At 37.8% G+C, this 27,110-nt stretch overlaps 1 protein-coding gene across 2 annotated transcripts in view; it reads right to left on the bottom strand.

Moving 5' to 3' along the window:
- The window catches only part of NT5C2 (5'-nucleotidase, cytosolic II), a 102,160-nt gene that overhangs the window by 15,954 nt on the left and 59,096 nt on the right, over positions 1-27,110 (bottom strand). For both annotated transcript variants that reach the window (XM_036735749.1, XM_036735748.1), the window contains exons 4-7: positions 13,721-13,838; positions 11,426-11,521; positions 799-890; positions 11-68 (exon numbers count right to left, since the gene is read on the bottom strand). In XM_036735749.1, the coding sequence (XP_036591644.1) occupies positions 11-68; positions 799-890; positions 11,426-11,521; positions 13,721-13,838 (364 nt within the window). The remainder of the gene's footprint in view (positions 1-10; positions 69-798; positions 891-11,425; positions 11,522-13,720; positions 13,839-27,110) is intronic.

Below are 27,110 nucleotides of genomic sequence, written 5' to 3'. Positions count from 1 at the left end.
TTTTACCTACCTGGAATATCTGGCACAATTGGTAAAAAAATCTACTAAGCAGGCCAATAGGTAGGTCTCTGAAAATAAAAAAAGACTATGCATTAAAGTACAAGAAAAGTCATTGATTAAAGCCTATTTCATGTGATGGAATACTACTGTGTTGTAAGAAATGATGAGCAGACATGGAAAAACTGCATGAAATAACCAAGAGGGAAATGAACTAAGTGAACCAAGAGGACATTGGATACAGTATCAGTGATAACGTTCGAAGAATAACTGTGAACGACTAAGCTATTCTGAGCATTATAAATACTCAAAGCAACTACAAAGGATCTACAAAGGACAATGCTATCCACCTCCACAGAAAGAACTGATAAATCGAACTATGAATAGTATGGTTTTATACATATACACAAAGATACATACACACACACACATACCCCCACACACAAATATAAAAAAATCTGTCAAAAGATGGCCTTTCTCTAGTGTGGGGGTGGGATGGGAGGGAGGAGAGAGGAAGACAGTTTGGAACTTAAAATGTAACAAAAATTTTTTTTTTAAATTTTAAAAGGGTACAGCTTCCCAAGGGGATGGTTTGTATGGGACCTTAATTCTCTGGATGGATAAATTCTAATTGATTTGCTAATAAATAAGTCACATGACTTTCTAATCAATCTCTCTCTCTCTCTCACACACACACACCCCCACCCCCTGCCTATTTCATTCTTCCCCTGAGCAAACAGAAATATTCATGAAAAGAGAGGAACATGCAACATGCTACCATGGGTCAGAGGGCAGAAGTACCTGGGAGGTTGAACAGGGTGTTCAGAATGTAAAATCTCTCTGTGTCATCTCGCTGGATAAATTTATTTGGATACTGTTCCCGAGTTTCAGGTCTGAAAAGAGCAAGAAAATATTCATTGGTATTCAGTAGTCAGCATGTACAATATGTAGTATGTTGACCAAAGGAAATAACATATATGTGTCCGTGTGTGTGTGTGTGTGTATACACATACATACATATATATATATACACATACATACATATATATACATATATGTATATATATATATATTTACACTATTCAGAGCCTATTAATACTATAGAAATCAAATTGACATGGTTTATATTGTAAATATTCCTTATCTGAATTTAGAACCTTAATTCATTTTCTCAGTCACTTTTAATCACCTATTGCAGTTTCAAAGCTATATTACATGACAGCTAATAACCAAATTCTCTCAAAAAAAGTTCCCATTTAAAAAGGAGCAGGAGAAAGGAGAAAGCGTCTTAAAGTTACAGTAAGCCAAACATACTTCAGTTCTACAAAGTGGCTTGAAGTCAGTTTTGCCTAGTCAGAAGTAGATATGTATTTGTAGAGAAGAGAGAGAAAAGGACATAGATTTGCTAAATCTGTGAGATCCTAGAACATAACTGTATTCCCTACTGCTTCAATTAGTGTAACCACAGGAAAGCTTTACAGACCTCAACTCACCGTGGAAACCAAGGAGCTCTTAAAATGGTTAACAATACTATTCACATTAGAAAAAGCTATTGAAAAGAAAGATAGATTTCTGGTTCCAAGCGGAGTTTGTGCCACTGATGGCTTATAAAACAGAGCAGGAACTTATATTCCAGAATCATCCAGAAAATAAATATGGGGCCTAGTTCTCTCAAGTTGGATTAGTTAGATATATAAGAGCATTTCCTTACAATAAATGTGTAGGGATAGGAACTACAGATGACTTAACTGACGGAGGGAATGCTGAGGAAGAAGAAACTCCAACTACTGATACGAGTTGACACTTTCTCTGTAATTTACAGAGCTGCCTCCAGGCCAAGAGGTTGCATGACTTGCCCAAGGTCATACAGCTGGTATGTGTCAGGCAGGTTTTTATGGCTCCGAGGTCAGCTCTCTTCTTGCTGTGCTACATAGATTCTCAAAAAAGGCAAAGAGCTGATTAAAAGTAACTGAGAATGGGCAGCTAGGTGGCACAGTGGATAGAGCACCAGCCCTGGAGTCAGGACGACCTGAGTTCAAATGCAGACTCAGACACTTGACACACTTACTAGCTGTGTGACCTTGGGCAAGTCACTTAACCCCAACTGCCCTGCCTTCCCCCCTCCAAAAAAAAAAGTAACTGAGAAGATAATCAAGGCTCTAAATCCAAACAAGGTAAAACCATGTCACCCTAATTTCCATAGGGTTAATGGGCTCTGAACAGGGCCACTGTCAGTTGCTAGCTCTTTACTGCCTAGTGATTCAGAAAGAAGATTGAAGAGCAGTTTGAAAAGGGATCCTGAGGAGCAAGTTCTTGGATGTTACCAGGGCAGCTGAATATTCTTCATTTAAAATTGACCTCTCCCCTTAAGCCTTCCCCCACCCCCCCCAGGCTAAAATGTGGCTGAGAGGTTGAAATACAAAAGTGGAAAAAGACACAGCGACAGAGAACCTTTACTCGGTCTTTCTGGATCCCTGTCACACTCACCCACACACAATCTCTTCTTTATGCTTCACTACAAAGGGTATATACACTGTAAACACATTTCAACAAAGAAAGGGCAGTCTCACTATAGTATCTGCTATTGAAACAGACAGAATTGGTACATGACCCTAATTCTAGTTTGGTTTTCAGGGATTCCTCTTCTGTTCCCCTAAAGCTTCAGTTACTGGTTTGGTGGCAAAGCACTAACAGCTGCAGAGAACTCTAATTCTAACCCTAAGCCTTTTCTCAAACTCAAATGAAGGAGCGTATGACAAACTACATAAATGTTAGTTATTTTTATTACTGTTCCCACTGGTACTATGCTAAAGGCTGACTGACTCTGTCTCTCTCTGTGCCTTCTATGTAATCTTGAATCAATATGCCTAACAGAACCATATGAAAAAACCAATTTTTAAAATTAATTCTTTTCTACTTGTGTATATGTAACTTAACAGTTACTGTTAAAAATTACATTCCTAAACCCAGAAGTCATACAGTATGTTTGCATCTTTGCACTGAGCTAAACATTTCCTCCAAAGTCCAAGTGATACTATTTTCACTTTCTGTAATTTTCTTCCATGTCTCCTCCCTTTGGGGCTGTGTATTCTTTCACTACATGATTAATATGGCAATACGTTTTGCATGATTGATGTATAACCTATATCAAACTGCTTACTGTCTCAGAAAAGGGAGAGGTGAAGAAGGAAGAGAGAAAATTTAGAACCAGAGGGCAAAATAAAGTCAGAAAAAATCCACCATCTGAAAGTTCAGAACCCTAAAAGGAAAAATCCTCAGGATTATCACAGTCAAAATGAACAGCTCCCACATGAAAGAAAAAATATAGTCAACATCCAGAAAAAATAAATTCAGATATCAAGAAACTAGTCAGGATCACATAAGACCTAGGAACTTCTATTAAAAACCAGTGTTGATTTTAGAATCTAATATTCCAAGATACAGGCTTGTAACCAAGAATAATGAACTCCACAAAACCAGAGGGGGGAAAATGACTTTTTAATGGAACAAAGGACTTACAAGCATTTCTGATGGAAAAGACAAGAGCTGATTAGGAATTTTGCATAACTGGGTTATGTGAGAAGGATACAAACACAGAGGAAAGAGTGGGGGCAGTGGGATCAAATGAACTTCACAATTATATGAAATAAAGAAGGGTTCAAAAAACACAGTTTGATGTAAGAAATATTTCAAATTCAACAAAGAAAAAAGATGGGTGGGGGTTAAGAGGGAGGATAATACTAGGGAGAGAACTGTCACAAGCAAAACAAACTTCCTGATCCTGAATGGAGCATTAAAAGGAGAAAAGAAAAAAGAAAATTTAACTAGAATCTAAAGAGGTATTTTAGTTTGCCTCTTAAAGAGAAGAGAGTGGCTGAACAAACTGTGCTACACAAATTTAATGGAATATTACTGCATTATAAGAAATTATGAAAAGAGACAATGTCAGAGAATTCCAGATAGTTTAAACTGACTCAGAGTGAAATGAGCAAAACCAGAAGAACAATTTATACAGGGACAGCAACACTGTAAAGAAAAACACCCTGAAAGACTTAAAAGCTTTGAACAATGTAATAACCAACCATGTCTCCAGGGGACTTATTGTGACCCACTCACAGGTCTGTCGGGACCCAATTCCTACCAGAAAGGTGATAGACTCTAGGTTCAGAAAGAGTCATATATTTTTGGACATTTTGAACATTTTGGATTTGTTTTTCCTGACCTGTTTATATGTTACAAGATGTTTTTTTCCTTCTGTTTTTAATTGGGGAAATCTGGGAAGAACGGGAAAATTAGCAATAGTGATGCTAAAAAGGCAGACCACTGAAACATTTTTTAAAAAATGAACAAAAGAGAACAGAAATTAGTTCAGAAGGAAGCACAGACAAGCAGAATAGCTTTGAAAGTAAGATGGAATTGATTATAAACTTTTTTAAAAGCAAGCAGTATGAAATGAAGATTCACATTTTTTCTATACAATCCTTCTTGTGTCTGCTGTGAATATGAAAATAATCTTTTTTGGTGTTGAATTTCAGAATAAGAAATATTTTAAAAACAATTCTTCTCCCTACCCCTTAAAAAAAAAGATGCCAATGAACAGGGCTAAGAACTGAACACGAAGAAGAGAGTAAGTTAGATTGCGTGTGGGAAATTATACAGCTCTACTAAATGATACTAAACTTCTCCCTGAAATGAAAGCCCATCTTTTTAACAGAATATTCTTCTAGTTGTGCAATGCAGAAACGAATCACAGACTATCAGACTATCAGTTTCTGAGGAATCAAAATTGTGAGTCACCTAAAAAACAATGGAAAGGCATATGGTGGGCATAAGGAGTCTGAAGCAAGTTTGAGTTACGCTCAAAACGCAGTGTAAATGATATCAAAGAGATATATGCCTGGAAAAGGCAATGGGCCAGTCATATATTAAGAGGGAAGGATAAGAGATGTACAGGTTGCACGGTACACATTGCAGCACTGTGTGTGACAGAGAAAGGCCTCCAGCACACCAGGCAGACCCTCACAGAAGATTCATGGAAAACCACAGAGGATCTTAAGTAGTGCCATCTACACTGTAAGAGGCAGCATTCACACTGAGAGAGTCACAAGTCCACTTAAGTACTGAATAAGAGGTAAAGAGCAGGGTAGACTGCATTTAGGAAACTCAAGCTTCTCTATGAAATATAAATGCATCTTTTAAAACCCATTATCTCCCGGTGATGTTATACGGTGGTAAATTACAGAGTACTGCAGAAATGCTGAGTACAGACAACTCATTTTACAAGTTTCAAAGTTAAAGGAAGGAGAAAAAAAATGGCAGCTTGTGGGACGGCAAGGGTACAAAAAAAAGGTTTTTCAAAATGAAATAGATCTGTGCATGTTTTAAAGCAAAGGAGAAATCCAGTGGTGGAGAAATTGATGATGCTGCAAAAGGAAGAAATAAATTTAAAAGCAAGTTCCTTCAGGAATTGCTAAAGGTTGAGATCTAATAAGGTAAAGGGGTAAGCTTTACAGAGGAAGTACACCTCCTTCTCTGAGATTGAAGAGAAGTATGAGACAATAGGCATAGAAAAAGAAAGGTACTGAGATACAAAGAGAATGCAGTGAGAATGAACTATGAGTTGAGGCTGAAAAGCATAAACTTTGGGGCAGAGTCAAGATGGCAGCTAGAAAACAGGGACTTGTGTGGGCTCTACCCCAGGTCCCTCCAAACACCTATAAAAAATGGCTCCGAACAAATTCTAGAACTGCAGAACCCACGAAATAGCAGAGGGAAGCAGGGCTCCAGGACAGCTTGGATGGTCTCCGAGTAAGGTCTATCACAAGGAACTGGGAGCGAAGCAGAGCAGAGCCCAGTGTGGGCGGCGGGCGGCAGGACCAACTAGACTGTGAGCTGGGCAGAACAGGCCCTAGAGCCCTGAATCAGTGAGCTGTGGCAGTTACCAGACTTCTCAACCCACAAACACCAAAGACAACAGAGAAGATTAGTGGGAAAAGCTGCAGGGACAGAGTGAAAGGAGTTCGGCGGGGCAGTGGAGGTGATGCAGCTCTGAGGCTGCTTACAGAGTTACAGCTGCAGTTGCATTCGGCCCCAGGCCCACCTGGTGGGAGGAATTAAGTGGTGGATCTGAGCAGGAGTGCAGAGCCAGCTTAGATCTTAGTCCTGGTCCAGGTTGGCAGTTCTTGGGGGAGGAGTAGCGCTGGTATAGCAGAGCTTGCTGTGTAGAAATAGCTCTGAAAACAACAGTGCAGCCCCTCAAGCTTGGGACAAAGTACTCTATACTCTACAAGCAGTCATACCCCGATGAAAAATTCAAGGGTCAAGTAAGTTGGCTGGGAACATGGCCAGGCAGCGAAAACACACCCAGATTCAGCCTCAGGCTTTGGATTCTTTCTTTGGTGACAAAGAAAACCAAAACATACAGACAGAAGAAGTCAACAAAGTCAAAAAGCCTACATCAAAAGCCTCCAAGAAAAACATGAACTGGTCTCAAAAAGGATTTGGAAAAGCAAGTTAGAGAAGTAGAGGAAAAATTGGGAAGAGAAATGAGAGTGATGCGAGAAAACGATGAAAAACAAGTCAATGACTTGCTAAAGGAGACCCAAAAAAATACTAAAGAAAATAACATCTTAAAAAATAGACTAACTCAAATGGCAAAAGAGCTCCAAAAAACCAATGAGAAGAAGAATGCCTTGAAAGGCAGAATTAGCCAAATGGAAAAGGAGATCCAAAAGACTACTGAAGAAAATACTACCTTAAAAATTAGATTGCAGCAAGTGGAAGCTAGTGACTTTATGAGAAATCAAGATATTATAAAACAGAACCAAAGGAATCAAAAAATGGAAGACAATGTCAAATATCTCATTGGAAAAACCACTGACCTGGAAAATAGATCCAGGAGAGATAATTTAAGAATTATTGGACTACCTGAAAGCCATGATCAAAAAAAGAGCCTAGATATCATCTTTCAAGAAATTATTAAGGAGAACTGCTCTGATGTTCTAGAGCCAGAGGGTAAAACAGAAATTGAAAGAATCCATTGATTGCCTCCTGAAAAAGATCCCAAAAAGAAATCTCCTAGGAATATTGTAGCCAAATTCCAGAGCTCCCAGATCAAGGAGAAAATACTGCAAGCAGACAGAAAGAAACAATTTGGGTACTGTGGAAACATAATCAGGGTAACACAAGATCTAGCAGCTTCTACATTAAGGGATCGAAGGGCTTGGAATATGATATTCTGGAAGTCAAAGGAGCTAGGATTAAAACCAAGAATCACCTACCCAGCAAAACTGAGTATTATACTCCAAGGCAAAATACAGACTTTCAATAAAATAAAGGACTTTCAAGCTTTCTCAGTGAAAAGACCAGAGCTGAATAGAAAATTTGACTTTCAAACACAAGAATCAAGAGAAACATGAAAAGGTAAACAAGAAAGAGAAATCACAAGGGACTTACTACAGTTGAACTGTTTTGTTTACATTCCTACATGGAAAGATGATGTGTATAATTCATGAGACCTCAGTATTAGGGTAGCTGAAGGGAATATATATACTATACATAGACAGAGGGCACAGGGTGAGTTGAATATGAAGGGAAGATATCTAAAAGAAATAAAATCAAATTAAGGGATGAGAGAGGAGTATATTGAGAGAGGGAGAAAGGGAGAGATAGAATGGGGTAAATTATCTCACACAAAAGTGGCAAGAAAAAGCAGTTCTGTAGGAAGAGAAGAGGGGGAATCAGTGAATCTTGCTCTCATCAGATTTGACCTGGGGAGGGGATAACATACACACTCAATTGGGTATCTTACCCCACAGGAAAGAAGGAGGAAGGAGATAAAAAAGGGGGGATGATAGAAGGGAAGGCAGATAGGGGGAGGAGGTAATCAAAAACAAACAGTTTCGAAAAGGGACAGGATCAAGGGGGAAAATTGAATAAAGGGGAATAGGATAGAAAGGAGCAAAATATAGTTAGTCTTTCACAACATGAATATTGTGGAAGGGTTTTACATACTGACACACATGTGGCCTATGTTGAATTGCTTACCTTCTTAGGGAGGGTGAGTGGGGAGGGAAGAGGGGAGAGAATTTGGAACTCAAAGTTTTAAAAACGGATGTTCAAAAAAAAGAAGTTTTTGCATGCAACTAGGAAATAAGATATACAGGCAATGGGGCATAGAAATTTATCTTGCCCGACAGGATAGTAAGGGAAAAGTGGATGGGGGGGGGAGTGGGGTGACAGAAGGGAGGGCTGACTGGGGAACAGGGCAATCAGAATATATGCCATCTTGGAGTGGGGGGGAGGGTAGAAATGGGGAGAAAATTTGTAATTCAAACTGTTGTGAAAATCAATGCTGAAAACTAAATATATTAAATAAATTAAATAAATAAATTTTTTAAAAAAAGAAAGGCATAAACTTTGAATGGGTCATATCTACAGCTTCTTCCAGAAATGTTCCATGGTCCTGGAGCAGAAGTAAAGAAAGTCGATGGTGACAGTGACCTAGGTTTGAGGTCTGATATAAGGTCAAAAGATACTGGGGCAGCTAGGTAGCCCAGTGGATAGAGCCCTGGGTCTGGAGTCTGGCAGACTTCATTTCTGGCTTCAGACACTTATTAGCTGTGTGACCCTGGGCAAGTCACTTAACCCTGTTTGCCTTAGGCTCCTCATCTGTAAAATGAGCTGGAGAAGGAAATGGCAAACCACTCCAGTATCCCTGCCAAGAAAACCCCAAATGGGGTCACGAAATGTTGGACACAACTGAACATCAACAACAACAATGTAAAGTCAAATAAGCAGAGAGAGAAAGAAGAGAAGGGCACAGGTAAAAAGCAGCACAGAGCTGAGCTGAGTGAGGAGGTCCCATTTGGTCAAGGGACATAGCACAGACAAATAGATAAAGTACTACAATACTAGGAAATGTGGGAGGGCTGAGAGACTGAAGGATGTGTATGTATGTGAAGAGCAGGTATGGTGAACCTAAGGTAGTGAAGGGGAAAGAGCAAAAGAAAGGGGGTTCTCAGTGATACAATGGTGTGGCTGAGTGGAAAGAGGGTTGGATTTTGAGTCAAGAGCAAGTCTTTGCTCAACCACATACTAGCTATGTGACCTTGAACAAATCACTTAACTTCTATCTCAGTTTCTTCACTGTAAATAAGGAGGTTGAATTAAATGACCTCTAACGTCGTTTCCAGATAGAGAAAGATGAACTTCAGTAAAGCCTCTTTCTGCCCTAGACCTATGATCCTATGAAAAGGTGAAATTTTTAAAAACAGTATAGAATGGGTGAATATAACAATTAAATTTCACTGTTCCACATATCTCATAAAAATTTAGCCAAGAAAAATATATGTGGTTTTATATATATATGACTAAGGAAATCTGAAAAGTATGATACAGGCATACCTTGTTTTACTGAGCTTCACAGATATTGCCTTTTTTTTTCTTTAAAACAAATTGAAGGTTGTGGCAACCCTGTGTCAAGCAGGCCTGTTAGTGCCATTTTTCCATAGCGTGTGCTCACACAGTGTCTCTGTGTCACATTCTGGAAATTCTCACAATATTTCAAACTTTTTCATTATTCGATCCATCATGGTGACCTATGATCGCTGATGTTACTATTGTAATTGTTTTTGGGCATCGCAAATCGCACCTATAGAAGATGGTGAACTTAATGGAGAAATGCTGTGTGTGTTCTGACCATCCCACTGACCAACCATTCTCCCTTCTCTCTCCCTCCCTATCCCCTTAGACAAAACAATATTGAAATTAGGCCAATTAATAACCCTACGATGGCTTCAAAGTGTTCCAATACAAGGAGAGTCAAATGATGCAGCAAAACTTCATTGCCGTCTAATTTTAATAAACTGACACAGCCACCCTAACCTTCAACGACCAGCGTCCTCATCAGTCAGCAGCCATCAACACTGAGCCAAGACCCTCCACCAGCACTAAAGGCTCAGATGATAGTATTTTTTAGTGATACAGTATTTTTTAATCAGGGTATATGCATTGGGGTTGTTTTTAAGATATAATACTATTGCACACTTAATAGACTACAATATAATATAAACGTAATGAAACCAAAAAAAATCATGTGACTTGTTTTATTGTGATATTCACTTTGTTGCTGTGGTCTGGAAGCAAACCCACAATATCCCCAAGGTATGTCTGTATTTCAGAAGACAATACCATCTTTATATAGTTCTCATTTAATCCTAATAATGCAAGAAAGAGACCAGATTTTGATACTGCAGTAGTCCTAGATCATTCTTCCTCTTGCCTTTGTCTAGAATCTTCTATACCTGAAAGCTTCCATGCTGGAAATTTACCTTACTAACCAAACCCCTGATTATAAGTAACCAATCAGGGGTATCTTACCCCACAGGAAAGAAGAGGGAGGAAGATAAAAATAAATAAATAAATAAATAAATAAATAAATAAATAAATAAAAAAAAGTGGGGGGGTGATGGAGGGGAGGGCAGATGGGGGTGGAGGTAATCAAAACAAACACTTTGCAAAGGGGATAGGGTCAAGGGAGAAAATTCAATAAAGCGGGATGGGTTGGGAAGGAGCAAAATGAAGTTAGTCTTTCACAACATGAGTAGTGTGGAAGGGTTATACATAATGATACACATGTGGCCTAGGTTGAATTGCTCGACTTCTTAGGGAGGGTGGGTGGGAAGGGAAGAGGGGAGAGAATTTGGAACTAAAAGTTTTAAAAACAGATGTTCAAAAACAAAAAAAAAAGTTTTTGCATGCAACTAAAAAATAAGATACACAGGCAATGGGGCGTAGAAATTTATCTTGCCCTACAAGAAAGGAAGGGAAAAGGGGATGAGAGGGGAGGGGGGTGATAGAGGGGAGGGCTGACTGGGGAACAGGGCAACCAGAATATATGCCATCTTGGAGTGGGGGGGAGGGTAGAAATGGGGAGAAAATTTGTAATTCAAACTTGTGAAAATCAATGCTGAAAACTAAATATGTTAAATAAATAAATTTAAATTTAAATCTGTAAAAAAAAAAAAAAGATTTTCCCAAAGTAAAAAAAAAAAAAAAATTAAGTAACCAATCAGACCTGTCTCAGAGAGAAGCTTTCTCCTTCCCTTTAAAATCTCTGACCCTCACACTGAATTGTCTTGACAGAGAAGGCCTCCAGGATCTTGTGATAAAAACCATCACACCTGTGGTTCTAGCAGTCAGCCTGGTTGTCCCTTGGAATACTCCCACACACTCCTGGGGAGGGGGTGGGAGGAGGTGTGGGGTGACACTCAGGTGGTTATTTTAGGTCTCAAGCTTTCCCTTGTATGTATTAGAAATACACTTAATAAAGGCCTATTACTTTCAGCTTTCACTGGCCTGTCTGACTCTTCTGTGAAAGTTTCCCTAAGTCCCAGGATGGCTGAAATATCCTAGAACAGATACTCACCCCCTTATGAAGTTAAATCCATGTGCACATACCAGGAGGTTTCCATAGGCATCAACTTTCAGCAAGTTCCCATATAGTGTGTCAAAGACCAGTCCTCTATATGAAAAAATTTTAAAAAGTGGATATGAAATAAAAGAAGCAAAAATCACATGACAACACTGCTATGAACCCTAATCACAGTACAGACAAAAAAGTTTGTCTCAGAAAAACAGACATTGGAGGTTGGACCAGATAAGACAAAATCCTCAAAATTTTGTAAGACAGGCATCAGATGCCTCCTACAGGAAGTGATGCACAACTAAATATTCAATGAAAATAAGATATTAGATCTAAATCTCCCTGTTAAATCTAGAAAATATAGGGGCAGCTACATGGTGCAGTGCAGTAGATAGAGCACCAGCCCTGGAGTCAGGAGGACCCGAGTTCAAATCTGGCCTCAGACACTTGGCACTTACTAGCTTTGTAATCCTGAGCAAGTCACTTAACCCTGCTTGCCTTGCAAAAAAAAAAAGAAAAGAAAAGAAAAAGAAGGAAAAAGAATCTACAGCATTACTACCCCAGTGCTAAAAGGTCTCTGGGCCCTTTTTCTCTACACCCTCTCCTACACAGTGATCCCATCAGCTCCCAGGGGTTCAGTTATCATCTCTGAGCAGATGACTCCTAAATCTCTATGTCCAGCCCTACATCCTCTCCTAAGCTGCAAGTGTGCATCTCCAACGATTGTATATTTTGAACTGGATCAGATTGATTTGAACTGGTGTCCTGTGGGCACTTGAAGCTCAACATGTTCAAAAGAGTTCTCATTAGATTTTCCCCTAGTTCTCTCTTTGTCTGAACCTCCTTATAAATGCAGAAGGTAGCACCATTCTTCCATAGTCACCCAGGATTCAGTGCTATCCACAACTCCTCACCCCATATACCTAAACTGCCAAACCTTGTCTATTTTTATGACATTTCACACATCTGTCCTTATTCATACAGCCACTACCACAGTACAGGCTCTTATCACCTCTGATTACCACCACAGCTTCCCGTTTGCTATCCCTGCCTCAAGCTTTTCCCCATTCCAATCCAGATCAGCCCCTATTCAGTAAACTTTTGTGGTCCCCCATTATTCTAGGATCAAATATACACTCTTCTGTTTGGCATTTAAAGCTCTTCACCACCTGGCCCCTTCCTACCTCTCCAGACTTCCTAGATACTAATTACTCCCCATCAGTACTGTAAAGTCCAGCTACGCTCTCCTACTTGCTGTTACTCCTATACAACATTCCATCTCCCACCTCCAGGCCTTTGCACGGGCTGTCTTCCAGGTCTAGAACATACTCCTTCCTTATCTTCACCTCCTGGAATCATCCCTTTCCTTTTACCTTCTATATGATCCTTTCCTGATCCTTGCCTCTCTCTCCCCAAAACTGATTTACTTTGTATATATTCCATATATACTTATTTACACACATGCTGTCTCCCCTGAAGACCAGGACATTTCCCTTTTCTCTCTACCCCTGAGATTATATAGTGCCTGGCATACAACGAGTACTTAATAAATGCTATTTGATTAACTGGAAGCCGATTTAAAACAGCTTGACTTTATTTCCAAGGAGGATTGTATTTTATCTAGATGTAATACTCTATGGGACAAGTTTTAACCAACACAGGCCAGAAAAATCTTTTCCCTCCTTTCAGAGATAATTTTGTAGCTATTAACTCTGTGGGCAAAAGGTGGTGTGACATAAAAAGTTCAAGAGACAAAAATTCTGGATAATTAATCATATTATTAATCACGCTAGCAGGTAATTAATAAAAGGGGTCAGTGGCACTTTCAAATGCTAAAGACCCTTCATGGAACCCACTCAATGCTTATATGCCCTTGGAAGATTGGGTATTCCTGAGGGTAGCAATCAACTCTGACTGGTTAACAATTAATGAGAAGAATCAATATTGGTGGATCTATTATAATTAGGGGCTCTGGGACGTAACTCTGATCATTCTTGCTCCCAGGCCACCCCCAGCCTCAGGCAATCTAGATAAAGGTTCAATCCCCCTGCCCAAACCTGCCAGAGCAGAAGACAATGGGCCAGAATTGGACTTAGAGTAAATTCTTTTCAAGGTTTTCTAGTTGGGTAGGGCAACAACTCCAAGATTTCAACTCATCAACCCTTCAAAGAACTAAGCTTTGACCTAATCTCCAAACGAAAAAGAGAAAAAATTCTGGATCTCCCCAGTAGTTGGATATTTGATAATCATTTCTCTCACTGGTGATGCCAGTCCTATCCCAATGCCATTTACAATTACCTGGTAGGGAATGTAGAATCATAGACAAAACTGAGCAGCTCCTGGGGGTATCCAATGGAAACTAATCTTTCAACGGTCAGGTCAAAACCAAGAGATTCATACTCCGGGGATTTATACACTGCACAAAGAAGAGATCCTTAATTAGGCAATGCAAAAGAACAGGCAATCAAGGCAGAAGGCAATTGAAAGTCATTTCTTCTCTTCTCTTACCATACTTCCCCTCCCCTAAGACTGTCATTTTTGTTCTTCCAACTCAGGTTCCATTGTGCTCATGCACACTGTGATAGGGGAATTGTTATGAAACTGTAAAAATGCAGCTTACCCCTGCAGCTGCTATTTTAATACCAGTTGAAATTTCCAAAAGCCCAGCAGAATTCTTTATCTCAGAGGAAACTTATGCCAAACATTATTTCTTCTTCTACCTACCTTCTCCCTTCCTAGCCCCATGTTATCAAGGTATAAAATCTAAATTGAGTGGCTATTTGTATGGTCAATATTCTCCAAGAGAAAACTACTGATGGGAATCAGGCTAGAGGTTTATAAAAAGTGAAGGGCTTCATCACACATCTGGTGTGACAAGAATCCTTCTATGATTTTATCAGATTTTCTTTTTCCTCTTTGGGAATCTCTGGCTTGGTGTTGGTTTTACATTCACTTTTGACCAATATGTTCAACTGCATTTGCTAGACAGAATATACATTTGTTAATCAGCTGTTACAATGTTAAATCTATCAAAATTTCATTAGAAAAAGATTTAAGTTCGTTACACAGAAAATGCTGTTCCCTTAAATGGCTCTCCTCCAAATGAGATGTTTAAGCAGGTATCATTCCATCATATAAATAGTAGAGTCAGACAAGCAGGTAGTCAACAAATGATAAAACATGATATCCTTTCATAAACCATATAAAAATGCAGACTAATTTTTGCAAGTTGGGAGCAGCTCTGATAGTGTGATACAGTGGGGAAAGGCAGGAGAGTTGGGTTTCCCATGGGCATGTAAACTTAAAAAAATAATCAATGAAAGGAAGTAATGTCATGATGTAGTGATGGTCTAAGGGGATGAGAAGGTACAACAAATTAATTCCCCTCATACAGGGCCTGAAGAAACAGATTAATGGAAAGGATATCAATGAACATATAAATCTGTCGGTCTGTCCAGTGGGTATGAGGAAGGTAAAATGACTACATAGTCTCATGATACCTCTACTTACATTACTGTTGATCACATATAGCTTTTGATTACTATTACATTATGTCATCCTACTCCTGACCAATTTTTCAGTTCTGTTAATTCTCCTTATTCACGATGAAATTTTAAATTATCTCCCTCTTTTCCCCTCCCCCCACCACCTCGAAAGTTGTACTACTAGAGTAAAAAAAAAGTTCTCCCATTTATCCGTTTGAAAAAAATGGAAAGTCAAGCTTTTATATAGATCTTGGGTCTCTCTCTTCTCCAAAGTAGCAATGACAAAGGAGAGACTACTTACTAGACTCCTTTTGTGTCTACCAGGTAGTAGGAACTTCATAGTGCCCCACTATCTGCTATCACCTGCAAGACTAACTCTGAGATTTTTTTTACCCTTTTAAAGCCCTCTCTATGGTACTGGGTAGGTTAGACTGACATTTAGATTCTCTTGCCTTAGCACCACAATGCCTTTAGAATACATTTAACTTCTCCACTGTCAAAGGTACCAGGAAACAAACCACTACTTGAGCTAACTCTAAGAAAACTGGTTTAATGCTATGAGGTATCCCTCCCCAACCCCCACCACTCCCATCATGGACCAAATCCCGTTACATTTCTACAAAACAAAAATGCTCTGGCCCACAACCCATTTATTTTCAATACACTATTTTGATACAACAAAATTCCAGTGCAGATTTTTTTAAATTGTGCAATGCTTTAGAGTTCATTTTAATAGGATTTGACCTGTACTAAATTTTTTTTCAACTATTGCTTTTCATAAATTACTGTATATACCTCAAAACTCCCCAGGAAAAACAAACTGATCTTATACATCATTGCCCATATTTACTCTCTAAAAACACCAGGGTTCCTAAATTAGGGAGATGGGTAAGTACAGAGTGATGACTGCTAATTAAAACCTAGGCCTTTCTTGAAATAGTTTGGAATAAGAACCAGTAACCCCACTTAGTGATTTCAAAACAAATAATCCTCACACCTTCAAACCATAATTTTAAAACACAATTCCTGGAAACACTTGGAAGAAAAGCACTGCACACTTTATAAAGAGAATGGTTTGTTCATAAGGGCAATTTTTTTTCTATCTGAATACTTTTCTTGAAAAATGCTATTTAATATAAATGCCTTAAATTTACATAGACCCTTTTTTCCCAATCCAACTCAACACACTTCAAAGGGACAAGTGATAGTTTCCCCATTTTGTAGTTGAGAAAAATGAAGCTCAGAGATGGTAAATTACTGACCCAAAGTCACAAAGCAAGTAAAGAACAGAGCTGGCACTAGAATCCAGCTCTCCTGATTTTCAATCAAGTGGTCTTTCCAGTGAAGTCCACTATTGCCATAGAAGGGTTTCTAGACTGCACAAGGCTATCACAGTGGAGACATCAGATTAGATCCCTGGTGGTGAAAACACACAGTTCTCCAATTACTCTAACACTGTCCAAAGTAAACTCTACTTTAATTAGTCACAGGTGGGAATGGATTTTGAGTGTAGAGAGTCCAAGTTCCATCTTGACAACCCTCTTCATTTCAGCAAGCGCTATATTAATCAGTATGAAGTACAAGCTATTGACATTTTCTCACGAGCTGCCCAGATAGTCATTTCAGTAATATGACTACCCGGTCATTAAACTGTCTACTTGAGAAACACACAGTGTAAATGTGCTTTGGAGCAAGAAGGGTGCAGAAGGAATATGCTCCAAGTCCAGCAATACAGAGCACAGGAAGGAGTTTATCCTTCTGTCACTGCTTTCAGAGAGAATATATTTAAATCACAATTTGCTGTCCTGGTTGCAGGAATGTGTTAATGAAAAGACCCTTTACTCCTGAAACAAAATAAATATATACTTAAACCCCTTCCTAAAAATATTTTTAAATCCCTTCTCATCCCGGTCCCTGGGAAGACAGCCTTAGCCATTTGTAGGGCACAGGGAATGCCACCTATCCAAGGCTTGCCATGCACGGACTGCAGGGATATATGCTTCTGCACAGCTGCAGGGGCTCGAGTTTCGACTCTTCTTACAGGCTAGGGGCAAGTAAGTGGTGTACAGCCTCAAGCCCAATTGTTAGGTTTGACCTTTTTGTGCCTCCAAAAAGCAGCCCAAGGCCCGAAGCTAAATATAATCATCACAGATTCCCTGCTCATTTATTTCTTCTTTAAAGAGGGTCCTCAGGCCTACCCCAATGGGCCCACATCCCAAAGACAAAAGGACAAGTTATTTTCAGGGCCCCAAGTTCTAAAACAGAGAAATGTTTCTGCCACTACAGCAGTACACAGTGTTCTCAGATTACATAAATCCACTATAAAGAGAACAGCCAAAGCTTTGAAAGCTGAAGTTACTGATAGCACTTAACGATACTGTTGGCTCTATAATTACTGATAGCACTTAGAGATATTTTCAATATTAAAGATATTGTTTCTTCTATAATTTGCTTGCGGAAAAAAGAACTAAAAAAAATCAGCCAAATCTTTAGAGGGGAACCCTCAGACTCTGTTTGGAATAGTCACTGATTATATAGATGGGCAGGACCTGTGTTAGAAGAGAAAGCCCCCTTGGAATGAGCAGGAAGTTGTGCAGGGAAGTTTGGAACCTTCATGCACTTTTTACCTTTGCTGCCAAGACATACTGTGTAGCAGTTTTATAGGCTTCCTGAAAAAGAAAAGGCAAACCTCTATAGAGGTTTGAGCCTACGCAAAATGCTGCTGCCAAAATGATAACTCACATGAGGCAGATGCAGATGCAGAGTGTCACTCCAGTCTTGAAGGAGTTACACTGGCTCCCCTGTTAAAAAAAAACAAACAAAAAAACCAAGCTGGTTTTAAAACTGTTGTGATGGGCCAGGACAGGGAGGCACCATCTGGGGACTGGGTGTTTACTGGAGCTGCTGCCATCCTGGTGTAAACATCCTCCGGCTTGCAACTGCTAAAATTAGCCTTATCAGATAATCCAAAATACAGGTGTAGAAGATAGTGTAGGTTCTGTTTACTTTTCTTGTGCCCTGAATCTGGAACACACTCCAGGCCTGGTCCTGAAATATTAAGTCAAAAGATAGACAGATGGAAAGAAACTTCTTTCATTTGTCTTATCACATTAAAATTTGTTTTTACATGACAAGGACTGAATGTAGCCTGTAAGAGTTATCATACTAATTATCATGCTGTATCTAGTGAAACAAAGATGACATCAAAGGATGTAACAGCAAACTAGAATACACTCTCTTCTTGCTTCAAAGTCAACATTTAAACTGGTAATCCATAAAGGAAATGACATGTGAACCTGCCCCTGCTTCTCCCCACCACAACCTGGCAAAGTCTGTCCAGATGCCTAAGCTTAAAACAGAGAATGAAACTGATTTGAGTGGTTTGCGTTTGTCAACACTATTTCCAGTCGAGCTTGATCAGTAAAAAAAGAAATTTCACTCAAGGCCCAATTCTGTCACTGGGCACTTTCCTCTTGTAAAGAGTTTTTAATAACCCTTTCCTTTCATGAATGGGTTATTCTAGATGGCCCCTGAGGTCCCTACTAAACTCTTAAATTCTGGGTTTATAGGATGTTCAGCATGGAAAAGAAAAAGATTATGCTAGAAGTAAAATGAAAGGGATAGGACAGGTCAATGGCTTTGTACTTGTATGCATTAAGCAAAATTTGAGCAAAATGCCAAAATGGTTTGCTATTTGGTAACTAAAAATGTTATTACAGAGTTATTTTATTTTATTGTGTTTGATAGTGATTAGTTTTACCTATGCAAAGCTGAAGCGCTCAACTGCCTCTTCTAGTTAGAAGAAAACAAGCTGAAAACACGATACATTTAATTATACTGGTTTCTAAAACTGTTACAGCCACATGAATTAACTTCTCAGAAGAACAAGGTTATCTTCTTCCAAGAAACCCATGACCAGGTAGGCCTTGTATCTGGGTGTTCTTAGGTGTGCTTGGATATACAAACCCTATTGCTTGGCTCCTCCATCAAACATCCTGCTGAGAGAGAATCTCATGCCCAGCGGAAAAGCAAAAGGGAACAAATATGATGACTTGTGTTTTAAGGAATTTGTTGTAAAACAGATAATAAGAAATCAACAAATCATCTCCAGGCCTTTGCACCTCTCACTGCACTTCCAAACTCTACCTTTTAAAACAGCCATGAGTGCATCTTTTTAGAGTCCCTACTAGACTCTAAGTTACATGAGAGTAGGGATTGTGTCTTGTTTCTCCAGGACCTAGCCCACGACTGTACATAAAAGCAAGTGCTCAAAAAACATTTGATCAGGGAATGAAGCATGAAAAAACCCTACTTATTAACACAGTCATTTGACTGTATGTCTCTGTTCCAGAGATTCAAAGGCACACTAAATGTAGATTAGGACCCCGCTATGGGTTTTTATATATACATTTTTCATGAAGTATTTGCTCTTCTCTCTCCTATCTCAAGAATCTTTAAAAAAAAAAGTTTTCAACATGAACAGGTTTCATTCTTTATCAACACAGAATATACTAAACAGACCTAGAACAGTAATTTTTTTTTTTTGCAAGGGGGAAGGCAGGGCAATTGGGGTTAAGTGACTTGCCCAAGGTCACACAGCTAGTGAGTATGTCAAGTGTCTGAGGTCGCATTCAAACTCAGGTCCTCCTGACTCCAGGGCCGGTGCTCTACTCACTGCGCCACCTAGCTGCCCCTTAGAACAGTAATTTCTAACTCTGATTTTATAACATTCCACCATGCTTTAAATTATCAAAAAGAAGATATTACAAATTTATTTGTAAAACCAAAGAAATTTATAACATTAAAGAATCAGGTTGAAGATGTTATGCTACATTTGAATATTCTGGTCCTTAATAACCAGATTAATATTAATTCACTGGGATCAGAATAACAAAATCAGACCACTGAAGGTATCTATCATGATACCACAACATCCAGGAAGGTATGAAGAGCTGCAGAACACATTAATGAAACTAACTAGTAAATGAATGTCATGCCTCAGTTAAGCACAAAAGGAAAATTTAAAATGCAGATTTTCAAATTAAATATAAATATTGGATTTACATTTTTAAAAATGTAAACTTTAATGCACAGATTGTTTTTGGTGAATCAAAAGAACGCAACAAATTAGCACTGTTTCAATAAGCAAAACTGACAAACTAAAATCACTAATGTAATTAACACTGTTTTTCAACTAACAAGAAAATTCAGAAGTAAAGATTTAAAGTTACTGTTAGATAGTTTAAAATGCAACAGAAGCTTAATAAATGTCTGTGAAATGTTTGACTAAAATGGTAAAGGGATTGGTACAGATGGATTGGCACACTGTTATAACCAATATCTTGGAGCACTATGATAATTAACTAAACCTTACTGAGTTTCTGACCAGCATTTAAGAGAAGTCTTGAAGAAAAGAGAAGGCAATTCAAGTGGAAATCCAAAAGAGGTACTCACGTTTCAATAACCACAAAGTATCCTGGAAAATGTTGCTGCTAAAACATGCATCCCAAGGAAATAAAAGAAAATCACAGCAAAGAAATATAAAACTAAGGAGTTGGAAGGTCACTTTGACCCAATTCCCTGCTATAATGCAGTAACAATTTGAATAACCGTAGACTAATCCTTCCCATGACTGCCCCCAAAAAATAAATGTTCAAAATGATAGTAATAACGAACACCATCACCTTTCTCAAAATCTCACCCTTGCACAGCCTTCCCATGTAACTCTTCATATGATTCTTGACATACCAAGTTTGATTCCCAAGTCTTTAACTAAAGCTTTTTTGCTAAATAGTTTGACTCCATTATAATTACTCATCTCTTCAAAGATCATGATCCCCAAAACAAATAGTAAGAAGAAACTCTATAAGAATATAAATGAAAAAGAATTAAAGGAAAGCCATGGTATTAAAACCATTTTAATTTTAAAAAATGCATCTGGAAAGTTTTCTGTGAGATGCAGGGAAAGGCAAGAGAATCAATTTAATTTTGCTAAATATTTTTTAAAAATCACATGCTATTTTATTCATAAGTCATAGCAAACTTAGATGTTTGAATATGGTTCCATGGATTAGTAGCTGGCAGATAAATTCATAAATATGAATGGAAAGTGGCCACATACCCAGTTAGGCACTGGGTAAAAGGGAAAGCCAGGTTTCTTAAGCAATTTTTCCTAATTTTGAAATGCCCTGAAAAAGTATGTTATATACTGATACAACACTAAAAAAAGGAAAGGTTATTGGAAGGTGCCAAATAGGATACAGAGAGATTTAAAGAACTTGGAAACAAGTTAGTTTTTCAATATTTAGCATTCCACATTACAAATGACTAACTTTCCTTAGTACAATAAGTACTGAAAGTACCACCTACTTACAAATGTCCTCCATTCCATATTTTTATTAATCTTTTCAAGTAGGTGTTAGAAAATTCTCTTAAACATTTTATTTAGTTATAAGAACAAAAGTAGTTTACAACTGCCTGAAAAAAAGTAGAAAATAGAAAAATGTCCTGGGTTCATAGTCCAATGATATGGGCTTGAGGTTTGAATCCCAGCTCTGTCACTTTATTACATGGATGATCTTGGGGAAGTCAGTGAACTTGTGTGGACCTAAGTTTTCTCATCTGTAAAAATAAGGGGCTAGACTAGATAATTTCTAAGGTCCCTTCAACTCTAAATCTACAAACCGATGGTCCAATGAAGAAAGAATCTAGAGATATTAAAACAACAGTAACTAATTTTACAAAGATAATTCACTATTCCAAAGGATTTTCATGTCAAATGATTAAGAAAAGGCCAGTAGACAGAGGGGTATTATGGTTTCCCTTCTCAAATAAATGAGGGGAAGTATAAGTAGAAAAAATTTTCCATTGGCTACCAAGAATTAGTTTTCTTTCTTTGATTCTAGGACCATCAATAAACTGCGGAATGAAAATACTGAGCTTCTAATGTTTTGCCCTTTTAAAAAACTGATCACAATTCACTGGCACTTGTCCTTTCAGTCCCTCTACTACTAATTTTTTTTTTTCGTAAATCCTGCTATACGGAAATTCTGTGCTTTAATTTGGGAACTATATAGGACAGATTTTTATCTGACTTTTTGAACGTGTCCTTAATTTTTAAAATTACAAAAGTGCATATAAGTACCATATATAGAAGAATGTATACTTACTTCATGGATGGTTTCAAATAATCCCAAGCTACTGCTTAAACACTTTCCACATATTTAGAGACAAATGTAATAGAGTAGAAGAGTATTTGATTAGCAATAACTTGCATAAAAAGATTACAAATTAAGTCTTGAATAAAGAGCCAATTCCTAAAAAGCATCAGTGTTCTTGTTTAAAAAGGTTTTTTTGGAAAATATGGAGAGTGGCATGTTGGGTCAAGGAAATTAAAACATGAACCATAAAAACATAACAAAAGACAATACTAAAGCAGGTAAAACCATCACCGAGCACCTAAGTGGCACAACAGCTACTGTGCTGGGCCTGGAGTCAGGAACACCTGAATTTACTTCTGGCCTCCGACCCTTAACTAGCTGTGTGACCCTGGGCAAGCCATTTAACCCTGTTTGCCTCAGTTTCCTCATCTGTAAAATGAGCTGGAGAAGGAAATGAAAAAGCACTCCAATATCTTTGACAAGAAAACCCAAACATGGTCACAAAGAGTTGGACACAACTGAAAAATGACTGAACAGCAACAAAATAATCACTAATATCTTAGTTCAATTCAAGACACATAGTCTGATAAAATCGGAAGTCTAATTATATTTAAAACACCATTGAAAGCACTGCAAAATATGATTCTCATTCTAAAGAGCAAACTACTCCAAAACTAAAATATTCAAAAATGAATTAAAAAATTACAAAGATCACAGTGCTGGCACATTTTAGGCATTTAATAAAGCTTACTGACTGACTACTTAGATAACTGATTTTTTTTTAAACCAACCCACCAGGATTTACAGTAATAAGTGAATATTGTTTCAAAACAATGCTTCATACTTGCCAAATCCTTTAAGTTTTATTTTTAAAAAGACTTACCCCAAACTGACCCTGAAAGTAGGAAATGCAAGTGCCATTTTTACATAGGTGGAAACAGAAGGACAGAGGGGTTGAATGACTTGCACACAGTCCAACAGTGTGTCAGCGTTAAGAGTCACCTTGGACAGCTTTACGTTTATTCTCATGATGCTGTCACTGCAAGAAATATTTTTGAAACTTCTTTTTTGAGGGATGAGTTTATTTGGATGTATAAATTCTGATATGTTGGGGATTTTTTTCAATGGCTTCATTACTTAACAGTCACATTACACAATTATTACCTTATCAGCCTTGGGAAGTTATTTATCATAAGGATAAGTGACATATTAGCCCCTTTCACAAATGGGCTTAAAGAAACTTGGAATCTAGCACCAAGTATAACTTCTTAATCCCTTCACACTCCCTTACCTTTCTCTTGGATGTTGTGCCCTCAGGTATCTTTGGTTGATTTAAATCTAACAATTTACCCAATTTTGTTTAAACAAGCCAACTTATCTATCTTATTCCATTTTGGTGAAAGAAAATAAAACCCGGGGCAGCTAGGTGGCACAGTGAGTAGAGCACTGGCCCTGGAGCCAGGAAGACCTGAGTTCAAATCCAGCCTCAGACACTTGACACATGAACTAGCTGTGTGACCTTGGGCAAGTCACTTAACCCCAGTTGCCCTGCCTTCCCCCCTCCAAAAAACAAAAAAGAAAAAAAAGAAAAGAAAACCCCTTTTTATGGGAAATATGGTAGCAAATTAAGATATGATAAAAAATTTTCCTTATAAGATTTGTTTCCCCTTAGAAGATAATCATATACACTTCTATGCATTCACAAATAGCAATCTGACAAATTTCTGAAAAAGCAGAATAATTTTACATCTCATCTAATATTTATTACCTTTTACTGGAGATATAGCAACTCATACCTCATATGCAAAACTTAATAAAGAAGAGGACAATATCCTTAGTGACCTGAGAGCTAATCTACAATTTTTACATTTTCCAGGCAACAAGAGAAATAAATAGTGGCCATGGTGCCTTAAAGACTCTCCTGGTCTTCTTTGAAGATGCTGACCCACCATGATTGTTTAGGCTACTTTTTGCACTATGCTTACCTTTGGGAGATTTCCTGTTAGATCAAAAACATCAGATAGGTTGGGCCTTGAGCTGACCTCACACTTGCCGTAGGATATTAAGTCAGCATGCCAAGTCAGTCATCATTCCTACATGAAGTATCTTAGAATTTGGAAAGGCTTTCAGATGTGATTCTCAAAAAGTCCATATCCAGTCATGTATTTTCTCAAATAATTGATATCATATTACAACTTACCATGAAAGGTCCATGAGACGTTTTTACATTAAAAGAAAATCTCATATGCAAAAAGGCTGCAAAGGCCACTGATGGATGTAGATCAATCCCAAACTAAAGCATGTCCCTCTTCATTATTCCTAATATCAGTCTCTTTTAGAAAACCTTCAACAACAAGGAACTCACCAATTTCCAAAGCAGCCCTTCCACTTCAGGACAATTCTTAATTGTCAGAGCTCCTTCTTGAAATTAATATGGACTATGTTCTAAAATATTTATAGTGGATCTCTTTGTGGTCACAAAGAACTAGAAACTGAGGCTAAACAAGTTGTGGTATAGGACTGTGATGGAATACTACTGCGCTGTAAGAAAAGATGAGCAGACTGATTTAAAAAAAAAAAAACATGGAAAGACTTGTGTGGAATAATGAAGAGTGAAATGAGCAGAACCAGGAGAATGCTGTATACAGCAATAGCAATACTGTTCAAAGACTGAACAAGGAAGTTATTCTGAGTATTATAAATACTCAAATCAAATACAAAGGACCTAATGAAGGAAGACATTCTCCACCTCTAGAGAAAAAACCAATAAACAGAAGTATGCATAGTATAGTTTTATATATGTATATATATGTTTATCACACGTTGTGTGTTTTGTGTGTGTGTGTGTGTGTGCGTGTGTGAGAGAGAGAGAGAGAGAGAGAGAGAGAGAGAGAGAGAGAAATAGTGGCCTTCTTTAGGTGCAGCATGGGGAGGAAGGGAGGGAGACAGTTTTGGAGCTTAAAATGTTACAAAAAAAAAGGTAAAAAGATAGTAACATGGAAATAAACAATATGTTAGAAAACTTATCATATACTTTGACTTAATCCATTTTTAGGAAAATACCCTGACTTATAAAAAATATACATAATGAGCTACAGATGGAATGTTTTAAAAGGTTTTGTCCGAAGATTTTCTTAGTAGCATTATATGTAATAGGAAAAAACTTGAAGCAACCTAAATTTCCAAAAACAAGGGAATGGTTGAATAAACTGTGATTCATTAATGTAAAGAAACAATGTAAAAACATTAAGACTAACAAGGAATAGAAAGTAATTAGAAAAGAACTTTATGAAATGAAAAATTTTAAAAGCAGATCTCAAAGAACAGGATACATACAAGCTATAACCACATAAGAGGAAACTGAGTAAGAACAAATAGACAAAGAATACTGATGAGGACTTGGGGGGAATGAAGGAAAAGTCGTGATGCTTTATGCATTGAAATTAATTAAAATGTAAGGAGTTACTAAGCAAGGTTGTTGGTTATACTGATATTCACTACTGCTTTTAATAAAACATTTTTAAAAAGCAATATGCATATAAAGTTCTTTCTTTTGCTAAGTCAAAGTCAATTTCCCTACAGCTTCCACTCGTTAGTCTTAGTTTTGCCTGTTGAGGTCAAGCAGATGAAGTCCAATCCCTCTTCCACAGGACAACCCTAATAGTTGAACATGGTAACAGTATTCTTCTTCCTTAAAAGTACAATAACCTTTTTCCTCACGAGGCATGTACCCCAAAGACATAAAAGATTGAAAGAAGGTCCCACACAAAACAAAAACGTTTGTAGCTGTGCTCTTTGTAAAAACAAGAACTGTAAGGGGAGTGGATTCCCTGGCCCAGGAGCCTCCTGACAGAACATTATCAAGCCAATGAGAAACCTGGGATAGCCAGCACAGAACAGAGAAACTAATTTTATGGAATGGAAGCTTTCATTTCTGTGACCAATGGAGACTTCCAAAGCCCTGATGCGGAGCATTCCTGCCTCTTGGTGTAGAGGGCACTCTACACCACTGGGCATGGAATGAAGAGTATATTCTCAAAGTGACCCATGCTCTAATTTGTTTTGCTTGACTTTATTTGTTAGAGATGGTTTGGGGAAGGGGAGACAAGAATAGTAACAATAAGCACCTGCAAAAAAGCGAAAGCATCAGCAAAACATTTATAGAGAAAAAAGGAACATGGAAAAGACAAATTTTCACTGACATTAGTTTCCTATAGATAACAAAATGTTTTGGGACTTGTTACAGACAGCTACCCTCAGCCCTGATTTATTCAAGTGCCTTTAATGCCAGTGAATCTGGTAAGGATTTAAGATGCTGACAGACAACTGGTCAAAGTGTCCAAGCTTTCTGTCTAAGTAAGCACACCATGCAAAAAATGTTCATTTAAATGTCAAGTTTGTTGAGTCAATTCCAAGTCTAATAAAACATGGTCAGAGTGTGTACCAGGCACGAGAGGCTAATGATCAAGTGCCAGACCACTAGTGCTGCCAGCAAGTGGACCCTGAGACTTGTTGCCAACCACAGTTTTCTTAATAATAATAATAATACTTGCTTTGGGGCAGGGCAGAATCTTTTTAGCTACCTTCTTCCTCTATTTCTCCCAACAAAAGCCTTATCTAGTTTCTTGGGTATGTTTATACAAACTACTTTTGAACCATAAATTTGGATATAAGTTTTAAAAATTTATATTTTTAATTTTATTCTCTTTGGCCCAGAAGAAAAATATTTGAATTTAGAGTTTTTTGTTTATTTTCCCAAAGGCCTGAAAAACTTTTAAAAATTATATTTTGATGTAATGACTAATAATGAAAATAAGACATTATTTATATAATGCTACTCAACCTTTAGTTTTCCTCTTCCCATCTTTGAAAAAGTAGAAGACTAAGTATGAAGTGTTGCACATACTACTGGCCTGAATTGATTTACTGGTAAGTTTTACTGAATTGTATTTTTGTCTTTTTTTTAATCCTCTGATGTAAGAGAGAGCTCTCTGGGTAAGGAAGGGAAAAGATATTAATATATTTTTAAAAGAAAAAATGTTA

The sequence above is a fragment of the Trichosurus vulpecula genome, chromosome 8 (genome assembly GCF_011100635.1).
Source record: "Trichosurus vulpecula isolate mTriVul1 chromosome 8, mTriVul1.pri, whole genome shotgun sequence".
NCBI lineage: Eukaryota > Metazoa > Chordata > Mammalia > Diprotodontia > Phalangeridae > Trichosurus > Trichosurus vulpecula.
Note: the sequence above shows the minus strand (reverse complement) of the source record. Positions and strands in the feature narration are given on the sequence as shown.